At 57.2% G+C, this 17,437-nt stretch overlaps 3 protein-coding genes across 3 annotated transcripts; 1 reads left to right on the forward strand and 2 right to left on the reverse strand.

The window, feature by feature from the left end:
- Positions 1-1,002: 1,002 nt before the first annotated feature.
- On the reverse strand, positions 1,003-6,214 carry NCLIV_044870 (conserved hypothetical protein; the record flags this gene model as incomplete). Its single annotated transcript, XM_003884035.1, has 5 exons — positions 1,003-1,074; positions 1,463-1,599; positions 1,834-1,987; positions 2,463-5,198; positions 5,930-6,214. The coding sequence occupies 5 exons, from the start codon at positions 6,212-6,214 to the stop codon at positions 1,003-1,005; spliced, it is 3,384 nt and encodes a 1,127-aa protein (XP_003884084.1).
- Positions 6,215-7,310: 1,096 nt separating this feature from the next.
- On the forward strand, positions 7,311-9,438 carry NCLIV_044880 (hypothetical protein; the record flags this gene model as incomplete). Its single annotated transcript, XM_003884036.1, has 3 exons — positions 7,311-7,697; positions 8,094-9,005; positions 9,259-9,438. The coding sequence occupies 3 exons, from the start codon at positions 7,311-7,313 to the stop codon at positions 9,436-9,438; spliced, it is 1,479 nt and encodes a 492-aa protein (XP_003884085.1).
- A 1,521-nt stretch (positions 9,439-10,959) lies between these two features.
- NCLIV_044890 (conserved hypothetical protein) lies at positions 10,960-14,874 on the reverse strand (the record flags this gene model as incomplete). Its single annotated transcript, XM_003884037.1, has 1 exon — positions 10,960-14,874. The coding sequence occupies one exon, from the start codon at positions 14,872-14,874 to the stop codon at positions 10,960-10,962; it is 3,915 nt and encodes a 1,304-aa protein (XP_003884086.1).
- Between the last annotated feature and the right edge of the window lie 2,563 nt (positions 14,875-17,437).

Genomic DNA, 17,437 nt, shown 5'->3' on the forward strand with positions numbered 1-17,437 from the left:
GTTCACATTTAGCACTCAGAAAGTCCAAAGCGCACACCTGCTAAGCACCGGAAGGAGCCAGAAGACCAGCCCCTTTTTCATCACAGGTGGTTGGTAAATCAACCAAAGCGGACAACTGCGGGAAACTTAACCGCTGACACTGTCGAATTCTCTGCATCGTCTCACACCGCTACACGCCACGAGAACCTTCCGGCTCTTCCCCTCGTTTTTAATTTTGCGGCAAACCGCGAAACATCATACGGCCTGTGCTCCCGTTCTATGAGGGGGTGACGCCTTGTGCTCCGCAGCAAGACTCAAGGAGCCGACGAGCTTCTTTGGCGCTTGGCTGTGAGAAGGCATTCGCTATTCATTTTGATCCTGCCTTTACTAACGCACGAAACGTCAAAGCGGCCACGCAGTCAAATCTATGTGAACATCCAGTTTCCCATCATCTAGGAGGGCGGAGAGCCGCAAAGGCTTTCTGCGGCTGCGTCTTTTGAGTCTGAAACGAACGGACGACCTCTTTTAGGCTGTCTTTCTCGTGGACTTTTAGAGCTCTTTCGTGTTTTCCTTTTGCTGCTTCATGTGTCGCGGCCGTGTTCTTCTTAACATCCACAAACACGAACAGTAAGACTCTTTGTATGCAAAACCGGTCGAATCTCGCCAGGACGATCACGCCCACGGGGTATTGCTAAGCCAAATGATGCCCACAATGCATTCAAACGACACCCCCTGTCGAGTACAGGTTAAATACACAGAGATTCTGTATATACGTATGGTCCTGTATCCCAGAACACAAAAAAAGGTACACGACGGGATGCCACTCCTTTTAACTTAAACGCCCCTATAAACATGCTTATTTATAATTTAAAAACGGCATGGCGACCTTCTCTGACGTATGCTGTTGAACACATGTACACATGTGCCTCAACATAAACATTTCCACACAATTGAACTCTTTTGAGTACGCAGACCGGAACATGCATTGACTACGCCAGTTGACACCAAATGTGCCTGGAATTTTTATCCCCGTGTTGTCAGAGAGAACTCCCGCACTGTAAGGCAGGGAAGGTACCCACCGGAAACGATCAGCGCCTGAAACGGAAGAGTCGCGAACAAGGTAGGGGCCAGCAACACGGTGGATTTCCCCTAGGCGGAAAAGATGCTTGATTCTTCTGAGTCTCAACGTGGAACCAAATGATGCCCAGAAGGATCAGCAGCAGGCTGATCTGGATGCAGGCAAAAGAAACAGAGACACATGCATCCCATGGTGGAGGGAACAGAGCTTGCGAAGAAACCGCGACTAGACATTCTTTTTACTCCCGTTTTGTACACTCGCAGATGCGTGTGGAAGAACTACACGCGCAAATACCTTGATCTGTGTTCCATTACAGCGAGGCCGGGTTTCCCGACCAGGTTTCGTCGCCTCTCTGCATGCGTTCTTTCTCTCCGAAAAAATTCCAACGTCTACAGAGACACTTACAGTGGTTTCACTTGTGACGCGCACGTCCTGAGAGTCGAGGAGAGGCCACGAGAATGTGGCGTAAAGGATGATGGAGAGAGGCAGAGTTGCCTTCATGCAGATGAACGTCAACAACGACGAGGCTGTGCTGACAAAGCCTAACAGAAAACAGGAAAAGATCACGAAGCTCCACAAAACACTTGTGTCCCACGCAAACTTCGCAAGACCGAGAAGGACCGACAGGGGCGACTCCCCCATTACCGCCACAAATGGAAAGCGACCGCGGAGCACGGCGCGCAAGAGAAAGGGATGTGGGAAGAAGGAAGGAAATCCGGGAGGGCCGGGAAGAGATAAGAGACGGAAGTAACAGGAGGAAATAGAGGAAGACTTACCAATGAGGGAGACATTGAACAAGATGTTGACACTGGCATAACCACAGTACGCCTGTAGGGCAAACCGACAAAGCGGCGGAGGGAGGCCGTCGGCCTCGTTCATGAAGCAGCGGAATGCATGCGAGAGATACGTAGTCAACGAATCATTGCCAGCCTGAAAGGACACAGACGAAACAGACAAGGAGAAAAAGTCTCACGATGAGAAGTGCAGGGACAGAGAGTGGGAGAAACAAGAAAGAAGAACACAACAGGAAGTGAAAAGAGGGAAAGGGAGAGAGGGAGACAAACAGTCGAAAACTGTTGGAAAACGAGAACGAAGCAGTGACCAGAGAGACACAGCGAAAACGGCCAGAGAGCGAGATACACCAATATGACGAGAAAAAACAGGACAGAGGACACACTTCAGATACGTTTATACATATATACATATATTTATATATGGTATGCGAGGAACATTCCAAGAATGTGTATCTACAGAACAGCGCGCCGCTCTCAGGCGCTTGCTCTAGCACGCCGGGAAAGGGTTTATCGCAGCTTCGCTCGTCAGCGAGAGTGCACCCACAATTTTTCTGCACATACACATGTGGATGTGTGCGTAACTCCTCGTTGGCGGAACTCGCCATTCTCACCTGTCCTACAAAGACACTGAGTGGAATCGAGAGAAGAACCCAAACGAGCTGGAAGAACGATCCGTGGGCGCATATGACGAGAATGTGAAGTTTCTGTTTTTCGTTCGAAGGGGCGTTGCAGTCTGCGAGAGAACGAGCGGCATTTCGACTTTCCTCTTGTTCTTGCTCGACGGAAAACCCGGACCTGCTGCGCCCGAGAGGGAGCGCGGTCGAGGATGCCCCTGGCTGTTCGACCTGAGAGAAGAACTCTCCTTGCTTTTCGCTTGTGTCTCTTGGCCTCACACCCCTCTCAACCGCTCCACTACACCCCTTCGAATGGTCGGGGCTTCCTCGACGCGCTCCTTCGTTGCGTTGCTGGTCTGTCCGCGCGTTCTCTCCGGGCTGCAGAGGATCGGCGGAGAATGCGCAAGGAAGGGGAGCGCAGAGGAGACCAGAGACTGGGCGAAAACTTCGGCCGGATCTTCGCTGGCTCGTCTCTCTCATTCTTTGTCTTTCTTCCTCCTGGTCTTTTGCGCCGCTGTGCTGGATTCGCAGTCCGGCGGGAACGCGAACCCCCGCCCCACCTACCTCGCCCCTTGAATATCCAGAGTCTGTTTCCTCTCCGTCCCTTGCCTTCCCGTCTCCTCTTGCGCTGCTGCGCCTCGCCGTCGCCGTCTGCCGCCGCTCCCGTTCTGCCTGCCGCCTCTCGAGCCTTTCGTCGCTCGCAACATCTTCTGACTCATCGCCTTCGTCTCCCGAGGAGACAAGCGAGGCGGATCCGATCGCACGCACCGTCTGAAGACCTCCCGACTCGGATATGCAAAGAATCCCTGCCGAGTCGCCGTCGAGCGGTCTCTGCTGCTCTTCATACTCTCGCATAAGTTTCTCTTTCACGGCAAAACTCAGAGCGGTGGGAAGCGTGGACAAGGCCACGAGGAGCATGTAGAGCCACACCACGGAACTGCTGTCGACCTCCGCGGGCTTTGCACCCGCCACCGGATCCGCCCGCTTTCTCTCTTCCGACTCAAAGGGCGGAGAAAACGCGGAGAGAGGGACAGATGGAGAAGCCGCCGAAGAATGGGACGGCGCCGAAAGAGAAAGACCACCGGAAAAGGCGCGCGGCGTCTGTGCCTCAGACGCGCTGGTTTCGCTTTTGGCACCGTGCACCGCGAAAGAAGCGCGTTTCGCGTCGCCCGACGCGACGGAGCTCAGATCCATACGGCCGTCTATCGGCCCACGCGGAAGCCTCGAGTTCACCTCTCCCCGCCATTCCAGTCGCGCCTTCTCTTTGCGCCCTTCTCGTCCGTCTGCCGCTTTCCTCTGGGTCTCTACCCCGGATTCTTGTTCTCCTTCGTTAGCCTTGTTCTCTCTGACTGGGGAGTCTCTCGCTGCGTCCGGCCGCAGGTGCGTAAAGAGACGCGACCGGCTGCTGTCGCCTGGCCCGCGAGAGACTCGGGGAGGAGTTGCGGGTTCAGAGACAGTCTTCAGGGTCGGAGACGGAGAGACGGCCAGGGAAGGAGCGGACGAAGACGCAGAGGAGACGGAAGAAGCGGCCGCGGAAGGGCAAGACCTGTCGACAGCGTCTTCCTCGAAGAGGGGAACAAAGACCGACGGATCATACGGGACGTTTTCAAAAAGAGGAAACGGAGACTGCGGAAAGAAGAGACACGACCGCCCGTCTTCGCGGCACTGCAGAAAAAAATCTTCCCCCGAGTTCCCTGGAGTTTCCGCAGAACCCGGTTCAGGGACATCGTTCCTCCCTCCCGCCTCCCTGACGTCTCCGACCGCTGATGGCTCCGCATTTCTCTCTGCCTTTCCACCGTCTGTCGAAAGGCTCTGAGTTCCGTCAGCGCCTTCGCCATCGGCGTGCACCTCTGCAACCCTCGCACGGCCTCGGTTTTCTCGCTGAGTCTGTCTCTCCTCTCGGCTGCTGGTCGCCTCCCCGCCCTCGGTGCGCTCGCCTGCGCTCTCCCTCCGCCTTGCGCGCCGCGCCTCGAGATCCAGCGAGACAGCGGAGACAGTCGCCCGCGTTCTGTCTCCGCGCTCGAGTTCGAAAGGCCACAGCAAGGGGCGGCTGGGCAGCGGGGTTGAGACAGAAGTCTCGTTTCTGGCGAGAGAAGAAAAGTGGATCAGCCGCTTCGGCGAGGCGACGAGGGGGTACCAGGCGACGAAGAAGCCTGCAGAGACGAGGAGGAGGGCGGCCAGCTGCGGGCACGAGTAGCGCCTCCGCAGCAGCACTAGGGAGCAGAGACACGAAAACGGGACGACAACTTGCGTTGCGAGAGAAAAGAGAGGCCCCGGGACATACGGCTGCGCGATAAAACCCAAGACGTTGCCGCATGCGTCGCACAAACCCGTCAACACGAAAAACCGCCACGCGCCGAAGGAGGAAGCCTGAGAGGAAGAGACGCGAGAAGAAGGGGAAGAAGACTGCAAGTGATTCGAGGCTGGAGGCGCAGGGCGGCGGGAAAGAAGCGGAGACGCGAACGACGAAGGCCACACGGCCGAACGCGAAGAATGGGCTGGAGAGGAACCAGGCGTCAGCGAATGGACGGAAGGCGAATGCACGGAAGGGGAATGGACGGAAGGGGAATGAGAGGAGGAACGCTCAGGCAAGAGCGAAGGAGACGGGGGCGAAGACTCGGAGCGAGACGCGGCCGCATGCGGAGAGGGGCGACCAGGAGAGAGCGGAAACAGAGAAGGCCAGACAAAGGAGAGGTTCTCGCGGGGAACGATGTTCCAGCGGTAGGCCACGACCTGAATACACAAGACCGAGAAGGAAGGGCAATAGCAGACGGAGGCGAGTTTGGGACATACACTGGAACCAGGTAAGACTAGAAAATGTACTTCAGGAGGCCCCAACACACCCGGAATAGATGTTGATAAGAAACACAGGTCCTCACAACTGTGAGACGGAGCGGACACGACGGGGGAGGACGGAAGAGAGGTACACGAAACAGATCTATCGGAGAAGACAGCATGCGAAGGCCAACAGCAGAGAGGACCAGCAGACGAGGAAGAGGAAGAAAGGTAACAGAGACGGAAGAAAGAAAAGAGGTCCTGTGCAAAAATCATGATGTGAACCAACTGGAGAACTGAGGTACACGGCGAACAAAAACATGCGTTCCGCTATGCCATTCAGGATCCAATATCTATATACATCTGCCTATGTATCGGCCAGCATACGCATAGAGCTATATATATATATATATATATATATGTCTATGCGTACATGTGTGTATATACGCGCACGCACATTCCCACAGGTATTGCTGTCAGCCGATCGAAGCGGCTGTCCTTGTAGGCGTGTGAGGACGTGTGGTCTGTGAGATGTGGAGAGTCATACCTCTCTTTAGGAGATGGCAAAGCGTCTGTGTACTTAAGTTCCCGTGTTTAACCACATGCATCTGTCTTTTTCACCCTCTAGACGAAGCGTCTCTGGATGAGAGCTTCGAGTCTCCATCGAGGACCCCGCGTAGACCCCTTACCAGAGCCAGTGTGTACACTGTGCAGTAGAGGATGGCGTTGCACAGCGACACAAAGTAGTCGAAGGGGCCTAGAGGCTTTGAGCGAATTTTTCCCGCAATTTGGTTCAGAGTGCCTAGAGAGACGACTAAACATGCACAAGCGATGACTCGCCAGCCTGACGACGCTGGCGCTGGCGACAGCAGGGAAGTTTGGCCTTCCGGGAGGTCTTCTTCTTCGCTCCTTTCGGAGAATGAAGAGAGAGTGCGCCTGGGCGGCGGGTCTGGGCTGTCTGTACACTCCGCCATCCCGGGACTCGACGAAGCAGCGGGAGCCTACCGAGAGAAAGGCAAGCACAGGGGACCGCTCCGAGCGTTCAAACGCGCGAATTCTCCATGTTTTCTCTGCGAGTGAGATTACCCGTCACTTAGTCCCCGTTTTGTGAGCAGATGGAAACAAAAAGAGCGAACGGACGCGAGCAGTGTGCGAAGTTCGCAGCGCGCGAGACAGCGGAAACTCGCCCGGCTAGCTCCCCGCGAGGCAGGGCGGACCGGCAAGGAGGGAAGAGAGCCGGAAAACCGCGAAGAAGACAACGAGAAAAGACCGGAAAGGCTGTGCCTGTGAGAACAGGAAGGTTGTGAAGAGGTTTTGACACGCGTCCTGGCGACGTAGACAAGGAAAGGCGGCGCGAAGGAACCCTGTGTAGCGCGAGAACCAGCAAGGCCCGGAGACAGGGGGGATTCGTAGGAACGAGAGCCAGAGCACATCTGGACGCCGCACACCTGAGGCGACTTGCCATGTCTAGGCAGGAAATAGAATTTTCAAGCGGCGAGAAGAAAGAACGAAAAATAGGAGATAGCGAGAGTTCGGCAGAAAGCCTCACGCACGACGGAGCACAGCTAGGAGAGCGTGAACCGGCGAATCCGTGCGCCGCAGCCAGGCCGGAACGGTTGAAACCGCGGAAAACTCGACGAGACACAGCGCCAACTTTCCATGGCCCTCGGCTTTTTTTTGAAAAGAGAAGAGAAAGCGAAAAGCAATCCTTCCAGAGGGAAGCTTTCCGGCTCGCACTCCGGCGTTGTGCACAGCATGCAATCGATTTTTGACGCGCAGGAGCAAACGAAGCCAGCGGAAAGCGCTGTCTCCCTCAATTTGACGGATCTCACCGTCGCTACTGTTTCCCCTTTTCACGGTCATTCTCTATCTTCTTATGTCTCTCTGTTTTTCCTGTGTTCCCCTCCCCTTCCTTTCTCCCGTTTTTGTTCTTTGCCCCCCTTCGCGGTCCTCATTTTCTTGCCGTCCGCCTCCATCTGTCACCGGACTTCAGTCCCCTTCTTCCGTTTCCAAAGGACCCGATCGATCTCATTACAGCGCTACTTCGCTTCATCTAGCAGTTCCGCCGCCATGGGGAAGAAGAAGGGAAAGTCTCTCTCTTCTTCTCCCTCCCCTTTCCCTGCCTCCTCTCCTCCTTCTGCTCACTCGGCCCAGCCGCCTTCCGCTGGCAAACAGACCAAAAAACCCCGCTTCTCGCCTCCCTCTGAATCTTTCGCTTCTTCGCCTCATCCCTCAAAGTTTCTCTCTTCCTCTTCTTCCTGCTCTTCTTCTTCTTCCTCTTCTTCTTTCTCCCCTCCCACTGCTCAGGAGCGACTTGCAGCAGCGTATGCGACAAGCTTGTCAAGTTCTGGCCTTTCGAGTCTCTCTCACCCTCTCTACGCCCGCCTCTACCGGCAAGACGCTGTTTCGCGTTCTTCTCCCGCTGCAGATGGAAGTTTTCTACAAGAAATTCTCGAAGTAAGACCAGAAGCTCAACGACCTTTCTTCTCTCTCCGTGCTAATTTTTTATTTCCCTGTCGCGCTTTTTCCTTCTCGCGCCTTCCTTCCAGGTGCCCGTCTTCGCTTCACATGCGGCCGACACCCAGTCTGGTGTACAGATGGGGCAAACGCCGTTCTGCTTCGTGATTCGCTTTCTCCCGACCTCCAGCTCTCTGCTCGAATCGTCGGCGCGCCTCTCACATCCCCCTTCTCTCTTCTCTCTGTGCCTTACCTCTTTCACTTCGTTTCTCCCCTTATTTTCCCTGTTTCCTTTCTTCCATTTCTTCACCTTCTCTCCTTCGTCTCCCGTCTTTCCTTTCTCTCGTTCATTTCTCTGCGCGCTCTTTGGTCTCCTGTGTGGCCGTGGGCTCTCAGCTCTGTCCGTTGCAGACGCCGGCGGCGAGTCTGGTGGAGAGCAAGCTGTCGAATCGCGCGGTTCGCCTCGACACGTTGCGGTGTGCGTCCTCGAAGACTTCACCGGATGCCCTTGGCTCTGCGCCCGTTCTCGGCGGGGCGCGCGCCTCGGGGAAAACTCGCGAGCGAAGAAAAGACGCGCTGAAACTCTCCCGGACGCAGGCGAAGCGCCTCGGCCTCTTTGCAGTCAGCCACGAAACCTGCGGGGGCCGGACAGGCGACGCCGGAAGACACCCGAGAGCGCCAGGCGCGACATCTCAGACAAGACACGCGCGCGCGTCTCAGACCAACAGCGAAGTTCGCCAAGAAGGTGAGAGGGACTCGAGGGTCAAAGACAGTCAAACGCCATCGGAGAAAAAACACCGAGGCGCGGCGACGGAGGAGGGAGAGCTGGATGTGGAGATGGCGGAGGCCGACGTTTCTTCCAGCGACCCGTCTCCCTGCTCTGCGGTCTCCGACTCCCCGCAGTGTGAGAGTCTCCAGGGGGTCAGTCCCTTTGAGGCGTTGCTCGCCTCGTCTTTCTCGGGACTCCGCTACGAACATTTAGAGGGTCTGCATGCGCTCTGGCTCCAGTACACTGCGGCGGTGTGTGGAGCGCGAGAAGCGGCGGCGCCGCGAGACGAGCCGGCGGAAGGGCGAGAGAGACAGGCAGGCCTGGACGGGCCGAGCGCATCTTCGGTCTCGCCTTTTCTCTCAAAGAAGGCGCGAAAAGAAGAACGGAAGACGCGCGACGCGGCCTCGTGGCAGAAGGCCTTCGACCGCTGTACCGTCATGAGCAAAGCAGACCTCCATGGCGCCAAGGTGAAAGTCGTTCGATCCAAGACGCCCGCCCTCGTTGGACGCGAGGGCATCGTCGTGGAAGAGACACAGCAGGTGAGACTGCATGTGCTGAGGACGTGGAAAAGGCGAGGACGTGCAGCTTGCAGTTCTGTGGTAGGAACCGGGGAGAGCAGAGGCGCGGATCGGGCAGACCGGCTCACAGTTTGAATCGGGTCGACTCTGCAGTTAAGCAGGAAAACGGAAGTATTTGGCAAGACAAAAAACTCAGAGTAACCCACGAACAGGTTTTGGGTTCCTCTCCCGTTCACTTGGTTTTCTGTGTCGTGGCAATTGCTCGCTTTCGCAGTCCCTCCTGCTTCTCGGAGAAGACCAAGCGCTGCGCCGCGTGATGAAAGCGGGGGCCGTGCTGAGCGTCGAGGGTCTGGACGGCAGCACCTTCTTCCTGCATGCGCAACACTTACAACACAGCGCCGTCGCTCGGTCAAAAACGAAATTGAAACCCAAGCAGTCGCTCGCTCTCGAGTAAAGTGCCCTCAGTCTCAGTCGCTGCGGAACAGGCACCAGGGAAGACAGAGAGAAGAACAGAGACAATGGAAGACGATGGAGACAAAGAGCAATGGGCGCCACTTACCAGGAGAAAAAGGGGAGACTCGTGCTTTCCTGTTATCTCGCATCGGCGGTGCGTGGCATGTGCGGTGCTTGCTGTTTCAGGGAAGGGTGTCGTTTCTCTTGGCCGTTCGGCAGACTTTTCCGCTTGCCAGTTGACTTCCCAATCAATCTGTTTTCCTCTTTTTGAAAGAATGAGACAGACCGGGGTCGCTTAGGTCTTCTTGCCTGAGTTTCCCCCCGCCCGTGTTGTCCGGCTGAGCCGCCTCGAAAACATATTCTCTTCTCCCTGGCCTTTTTCGTGTCTCTCTAAATCTCCCGTTACGTCCTCTCTCTTCTGTCTCTGCGCGGCGTTTTCTCGTCAGTGTCTCGCTTTCGCTAGCATTCGCGGCCTCTTCCCCGTTTTGGTTCCCTCTGCGGTTTGGTGCTCTCACGGGCGTCCGAGGGAGAGTCTGCGCTCTCGTTCGAGCGCCTGCTGTTCCCCGCTTTTTCGCTTTCCTCGAGCGTCGGCCGCCGGATTCGCCGAAGGAGAGGTATTGGACGTGGACCACGGCGCCCTCCCAGGCTCGTGGAAGATCGAAACTTCCACAGCTGCATGAAGTTTCGAGGCTGAGGCGTCCCTAAAAGACCTCGTCAGCGGCCAAGTACAAGTCACCACCTAGTTCGGACATCTTTTGTTTCAGAAGCTCTCCATAAACTGCGGCAGATAAGGTGCCTCGCCATCTATCTAGAGCAATCGAGAGATACTGTCCGTATGTTCATACATGTGTATATCTCTAAGGTTCACATTTGGAATGGGTTTTGGGGTCCCAGACGCTGTAACGGACCAGGTGTGTCACTGCATGCGTGTCTCGGAAGCTGACACGCTACAGCAAACACGAGGTTTCTCCTGCGACAAGAGCGGATGCATGCACATCTATCTATCTATCTATCTATCTATCTATCTATCTATCCACACGGCCCTTGCGCTGCACTATGCAGAAGCGTAGCCAGTGAACGGGGGGTCAGCGGCCTAGGAGCGGATCGCGGCGTAGAGGTGACCCCACTGGCGGACGCGCACAGCGGCGAGTTTCCGCAAAATGGAAAGACGAGTCAGCATACCTGTCGAATGTAAACAGAGACAGCTCGTGAAGAGAAAGACGGGAGACAAGCACAGAAATGGGAAACGTGGGACGTTTTGCAGTCCGGAGAGGTACGACGGGAGCGCACGTGAGTCAGAAAGACTCGACGCCTCTCGAAGTCTCCGTGAAGTCCGAGCCCGAGAAAAGGGAACAGCCCGGACAAGAAAGTGCCGCCTTGTTTAGAGACCAAATGACGCAAGAACAAACGCGGAACAGTTTCAGCCGTCGGAGCGCCACGGCGACGCAAGCGAAGGACAGGGCCGGAACCACAGGGAGTGACTTCAAAACTCCCCTAGCCTTTTCTTTCCTTTCGTCTTCTTTCACACGTGCGGCGCCTGGAGCTCCACGAGGATTTGTCCTATCAACCCTCGGAGAAAGCGCCTGGTCGCCGCGTCTGGGGCCTCGATCTCTGTCAAATTTGCTTCCTGACACACAATGCGACTCTTCAGGGAGGGAATCGTGAGCACGGGCAGTCTGGAGCCGTCGCGGGCTGGCAGCTCCGCCTCGCTCGGGAACTCCGCTTTGCGATTTTCCGCGTCTGCAGATGCGTCTTCCCTTCTCTCTTGGGCCAAACCCCCGGCGCCGGCTTCTCCAAACAGGTGGTCGCCGTCGTGCGGTTCGCGGAAGTGAAGCGCGGCGTCGTGGAAACCTCGATCTCGGAGAACAAAGAGAAGTTGCTCAGGAGCGAAGGTGCCGAAAAAGAGACTTCCAAACACCGGGGGTTCTTTGGCAGGCGTGGCGTGGACGCCTTGGCCGCTGCTGGCCTTCTCGCCGTCTCGTGCGGCCGCGCCCGAGTCAGCAGCGTTCCCAGCTCCTGGCGACGGGGGCAGAATCAGCGTGAGAAGTCCTCGATCTGCGGCAGCTTCTCCACTTCCGCGCAGGAGACCCCCGGGTGCAATCCAGCCTACCGACAGCCGTGTGTCGCATGTGTCTTGCGCGGCTAAACCGTCTTCATCTCCGGCGAGGTTTCCCGTTTGACTAGGAAAGTCTCCTCTCGCGTCTGACTCCGTGTCCTTAAAATGAAAGCCTAGACCCGCTCCCGCTCTTCCCGCCGGCACAGGAGTCAGAAAACACCTGGGGAAGGCGCCTCCAGATCCGGCTTCTGCGGGTTCAGGGTCGTTTGTCTCGCCCTCTCGCGCGTCGGCCTCGGCGCCTTCGGCGTCGAGCAGCACCAGCGAGAAGGCGCGCGCGACGGCCGCGGCGTCACCGGGCGAGAAAACGCGCTCGAGGACGATTTCTTTGCTCCGGTGCGCCTCGAAACTCGCCAGCTCAGTCGTGAAGGCGGCAGAAGGAGGCAGAGAAGAAGCGTCGGGGACTGAGGGCGGACCTCCGGGGACGGAGCGGCGACCCTGCGGCCTCAGGTGTCCAAGTGCGTGAAGAGCACACATTTGAGAGTTGACAGAGGCGTAGACAGCCGCGGGGAGAAGAGCGGAACGAGGCTGAAAATGCGAGAGCAGTTTGGCGATTTTGGTTTCGTCTAAACGCGGGTCAAGAGGCAGAGACGCGACGCGCATGCGGAAGCCGCGCGAGGGCGCAAACGGGATACACGTGCTTTCCGGGCGTCGAGGCATCGATCTCAGACCCGAAGAGGAACTGTCAGAAGGGTTCAGAGACGAGGCCGTGTCCGATGTGGACTCGGGTCCCTCTCTCGTCTCTTTCCTCGGCGCGTTCTCTCGCTTCCCCTCTTCGTCACTGCGCCGGCCACCGCCCTGGCCGCTCGCGCATTTCCCGGCGGCCTCTGGAGGCGCGAGAAAGGGCCAGAGCAGCGCACCTAGCGCCTCGTACGAGCCAGCGGAGGAGGCCGAGCCTTGAGAAGAAGCGCAAGGAGGATTTGCGCGGTGCTCCTCTCCCGCGGGAAGGCGGACGGGCGTGGACGCCGCGAAGCGTCGGTCGACGGAGATGAGAAGGTGCCGTTCCTCGTGTTTCCACTTTTCCAAGAGCAGACAGGCTTCGCCGATTCGGAGCGAGGCGTGGGAGAGAAGAAGAATGCTAGGCTCCCGCAGCGGCATGACGTCGACCAGCTTCTCGCCAACACTCAGATTCCGCGTGCGACTGCCGACCGCGCTTTGCTGGAGAAAGAGCTGCCCCGAGAGCAGCAGTTCCTCGTCTTCGCATGCACTCAAGAAGAACGGCGGCCTGGGGCTGTGCATGTCCCGCGTTCGCGCCGCGCGCCGCTCCGCCACCCACTCCGCGCCTTCCACTGCAAACTGGAGAAGCGCGGGGAGGCCAGGTCCCACGCAGTAGACGGGCACGGCGGGCACGAGCGACGAGCGGGAAGCGGCGAGAGACGACACGTGCGAAGACGCGCTGGCGACGGTTTCGAGGATTTCCAGAAACGACAGCCCGCAGAGATCCAGCGGAACGAGGACGTTGCCCCGGCGAACGTGGACCGTGTCGCTGATGAGGCGCTTCAACTCGTCGAGGGAGGAAGAAAGCGAGCGAAGAGGAGACGGCGGGGCCGGAGGCAGGAGAGGCCGAGAGAACAGGGACGACTCCTGGAGCGAGGTCTTCTGAGGAGTGGGGAAAGCCTCTTCGAACAGGGAAGCAGCCCTGGGGGCCGGCTGCAGGGTGTCTCCTGGACACCCTCGAGAGACGGGAGCGGAGGCGCCAGGCGCACGCGAGTCTGGCGGATGCTCGCCACGAGCCGAAAAAGATTTCTTCTCGGACTCACAGCGAGCAGACGGCTCCGCGTGTCCCCCCGCGGCTCGAGGCACACAGCAAAAGAAGACGACCAACGCAGCGCCAGAGAGGGGTCTCCAGTCTGCAGCAAGAGGGTACCGCGAAGAGACAGAAGAGAAAGAGGAAGACGAAGAGGAAGCGAGAGTGGAGACACGCAAGGCGTCCTGATCGTCGTTCCGGTTCGAGGGAGCACACGAGGCTTCCTCGTCGGGAAGCGTCCTGTCTTGGGGCGAGACACTTCCACTCTTCGCCCCGCGATTGGCTTCAAGTTCGCACGAGGAAGGCCCCACGACGACAATCTTTTGATTCGCAGGAGTCGACAAAACCCAGTTCGCTCCGCCGAGACAGAACCCGCTGCTAACGGGGGAGACACACATCTGGTGTAGGCTAGCTGCATGCAGCAGGCGTTCTTGGTTGAACATGGTGGGCCAAATATGGCGGGACACGCCCGCGAGAAACTGCGAGTTTGTCCCCTCGCCTCGCTGCTTCGAAGCGAAGGCAGGCAAAGAACTGCCTGTGTCCGGTCTCTCCTCGTCCTCTTCATTTCCGTCCGCCTCGACGCACGCTTCTTCGTCTTGCACGACCGGCGGCAGAGATCCCCAGTTCTCTTCGTCGGCTTCCACCGCTGACCTCGCGTGCGGACGGGTCGTCGTAGCGTCGGCTTCCGACCCCTGTCTCTGTCGGTTTCTCCCCCTGCCGCCTGTCTCTGGCCCGCGCGGGGTGGCTGCGGGCCCTGGGCCTCGGTCGGCCGGCGCCTGAGCAGGCAGCAGTTCGCCGCCGAGCGAGGACTGGAGGAAGCGAATTGAGGAAGAAGCGGCGAGGAGAACAGGCGGAGTCCCGAGGACGGGCGTTTCGCTCAGATCGAGGAACTCGGCGAGGAGCGGAAGGCCGAGGGCGCCGTGGGGATGCGTGAGGAGAATGGCGTCGAGGCGAAGAGGCAGGAGCGCCCGCAGAAAAGGCGAAAGGGCGCAAGGCGCATGCAGGGAAGCGTCAACGAGAGGGAGGGAGGAAGAACAAGGCGCGACGCCCGACAACGGTCCCGGGACACCCAGTGGCCGATGTCCCCGAGGAGAACAGGCTGAAGAGAAAAAGGCTGAGGCTACGGAAAGGCGAGAAGAGGCAGGCAGAGAAGACGAGGAAGAACAGCCCTTTGGAGCCTTGAGATCAGAATCACAACCTTGAGTTTCCGGTCGACTGTCCTGTTCTCCGGCAAGGCCCACTCCCTGCCGAGGGAAATACTGGGGAGGGAGAAGAAGGAGAGACTGGAAATCGAGCGGACAGTCCACCAGGATGTTGAAATCGCCCACAGAGAGAAGCAGAGATTCCGATTGTGACAGAGAACACGACGACGAAGAGACAGATGACGCGGGAGACGTGCAGTCTCCAGAAAAGTGATTCGATCCATGGAGGGCTACGGGTGACTGCAGACCGGGGGACACGAAATGGACGATGCGAACCGTCGCAGCGGAGGAGTAGGGAGACACGGCTGTGCTTCGTCTTTCTTCTTTTGCGTCGCTCTGCGCGGCGGAGCGCGAGGCGACCAACGGACCCGCCATGGCGGCAGAGGCGGAGAGACAGCGAAGGAACAAAAAGCAGAGACAGAGAGAAGAGGACGGGAGACTTCGAGAGGAGAAACACGAAGGACGACGCAGAACACAAACGCGAGAAATGACTGCGAAGAAAATGGCACGTGAGAGACGGAAGGGAGAGAGAAACACACCGTCTCCCTCTTCGTCCTCTCCTGCTTCTTCCGGCTTCCTGACAGCTCTGTTTTCCGTGTGTCGTCCTACATGTTTTCAGACCCTGCGTGTCGTCTCAGTTACTGCGCGTCCACTCCTCCGGGGTTTCCTCCTCTTCTGCTCATTCTCTTCCGCCTCCTCGCCCCCTCCTGTCCCCAGCCTCACTCACGCCCTGTTCTTCTCGCTCTTCATTGCCTCCTTCTCGTTAGCCGGCGAAGTTGTCCGAGACCCTAGTTTGTCGAAAAAACACACAGGCCCTGCCTCCGCAAACGGCGCGACCGACTATACAAACTAGGAAATAGGCGATCGCGTAGTTCTGGGGAAAGCGACTTCGAACCCCCAACTCAGGATGGTCGAAGAGGTTACCTCCTTCCAGAGCCGGCATTAAGAACTCATTCCACGTTTTGACCAAACACACTCAAAGGCCTCGCGCAAGGTGTGCCCTAACAAAGGGTCGGAAACGAGAAAAAAAAACTCGAGGCCGACTGGCAACGCAAACGCACATTCCGGCCTCAGAAACACTGTCCTGGGTACCTCCTAGGGCCAGAAAGCGGAAGCCGCGAACTCGCCCTAGGAAAAGCTGTTTCTCTTCTCCTTTTTGCCACTGTCCTTCCTGTGGAAAACAATTCTTCTCCTCTCTTCGCTTCCTTTCTCCGCCCTTTCAATACCGCAGCGAAAATCTGCCCTCGGAGAGAGAAGGCGGGAACGCCGGTGGTTGAGTTTCAATATTGACGCCCCAACGAGGCAGACACACACACAGAGGGACAACCGTCTGAGGTTCTCCGTTTCTGCTTCAGCGCTTCGGCGTTCTTCCCGTCACTCGCGTCTTAACCTTGGGACACATGCGAGAAACCAACCGCTGGCCTCGGGAAACGACGGTTATCTTCAGCTTCCGTCAGGACATGAGAGGGGAGCGGGAAGAAAAGAGGACTGAGAAAGAAAACGCAGAGAGGAGAGAGGGGGAAGAGAAAACAGGGGAAGGAGAAAGAGACCACAAAGAAGCGAGAGAAAGAGACAACAAAGAGGAGAGAAAGAGAAGCTGGGGAAGGAGAAAGGGAAGACAAAGAGGAGGGAGACTTAGAAACTGGGGGAGGAGAGAGGTAGAACAAGAAGGGGAGAGACGAGAAAACTGGGGAAGGAGAAAGGGAAAACAAAGGGGAGAGAGAAAGAGCAAACTGGGGAAGGCGCAAGGGAAAACAGAGAGGGGAGGGAGACATGAGAAAAACTGCGGAAGGCGGAAGTGACAACAAAGAGGACAGAGAAAGAGAAAACACAGAGGAGGGAGAAAGACAAAACAAAGAGGAGGGAGGAAGACAAAACAAAGAGGAGGGAGAAAGAGAAAACAAAACGGACGAAGAAAGAGAGGAGACTTCCTTTTGCTCTCTCTTTTCATGTCTCGCTTTTTCCTGAGGCTACATGCATCGAAAATCTTCTTTTACGGAGCCGGCACGAGGTACCCGAGCACGCAGGGCGGTGAGGCCCCGAAGGCAAGGACGGCACCCAGATTGGAAGAAGCGCGTTCTCTTTTGTATTCTGACGTTGTGTTTCGGTGGACATTTCGCTGCGCTCGATCTCTCCTCGTTGGCGAGAAGAGTCGAAAGAGTCTCGCGACCGACACCGTGAACAGCGTAAGACAAGAGAAAGCGCGACAGCGTGAGCATGCGAGAGAAAAGACGAACTAGCTGCGGTAACTGTCTGCTGGTTCCCGGCCGAGGGCAAGTTTAGCCTTGTTTTCTTGAGAGATCTCGGGTGTTTCTCGCGTTCTCATCTCTTCTCTGCTCTCGACCTTCTCTGCCTTTTCGAAAACAGTCAGGGAACAGCGCAACCTCGAACGGGCTCGAAAAGGACCAAACGGGGAATCTCCAGCCCTCGACGGGCGTCTTCTCGCTTTCTTCTCCGTTGTTGCACACTTCTTAGATCCTCGTAGTTCTTTCCTGTCTTCTCTCTTCTCTCTGCTCTCCCTTTCCTCCTCTAAGTGCCTCCTTCCCATCTGTCCCCTTTTCTCCCCTCCACGCTCTGGACCTCTTTAGGACCCGGCGAGCGGTCGGCAGTCTTGGCGGAGAGGTAGCTTCGTTGGTCCTCACATTCTCAAGCTTTCTCTCCCGCGTTTCCCCTTCTAAAGAACTCTCTTTCTTTTCTCTTCCTGCCTCGTCTCTCCTGTAAACCCCTCGTCTCCCTTCATCCTGTTCCTCTTCCACGCGTCGTTGCTCGTTTCCTGCCAGTTTTTTGCCTTCGGGTCCAGCGACCTCACCAGCGTTCCGTCTTTTGGTTCAGTTGAAAACCCAGCCAGGTTTCTACTGATGATTGAAAGCCGCAAGAAGGGAGAAGATAAGAGAGAACGAAAATGACCGAACCGCTCTTTTCCCTCTCCCTCTTTTCG

The sequence above is a fragment of the Neospora caninum genome, chromosome X, assembly GCF_000208865.1.
Source record: "Neospora caninum Liverpool complete genome, chromosome X".
In the NCBI taxonomy this organism is placed as follows: domain Eukaryota; phylum Apicomplexa; class Conoidasida; order Eucoccidiorida; family Sarcocystidae; genus Neospora; species Neospora caninum.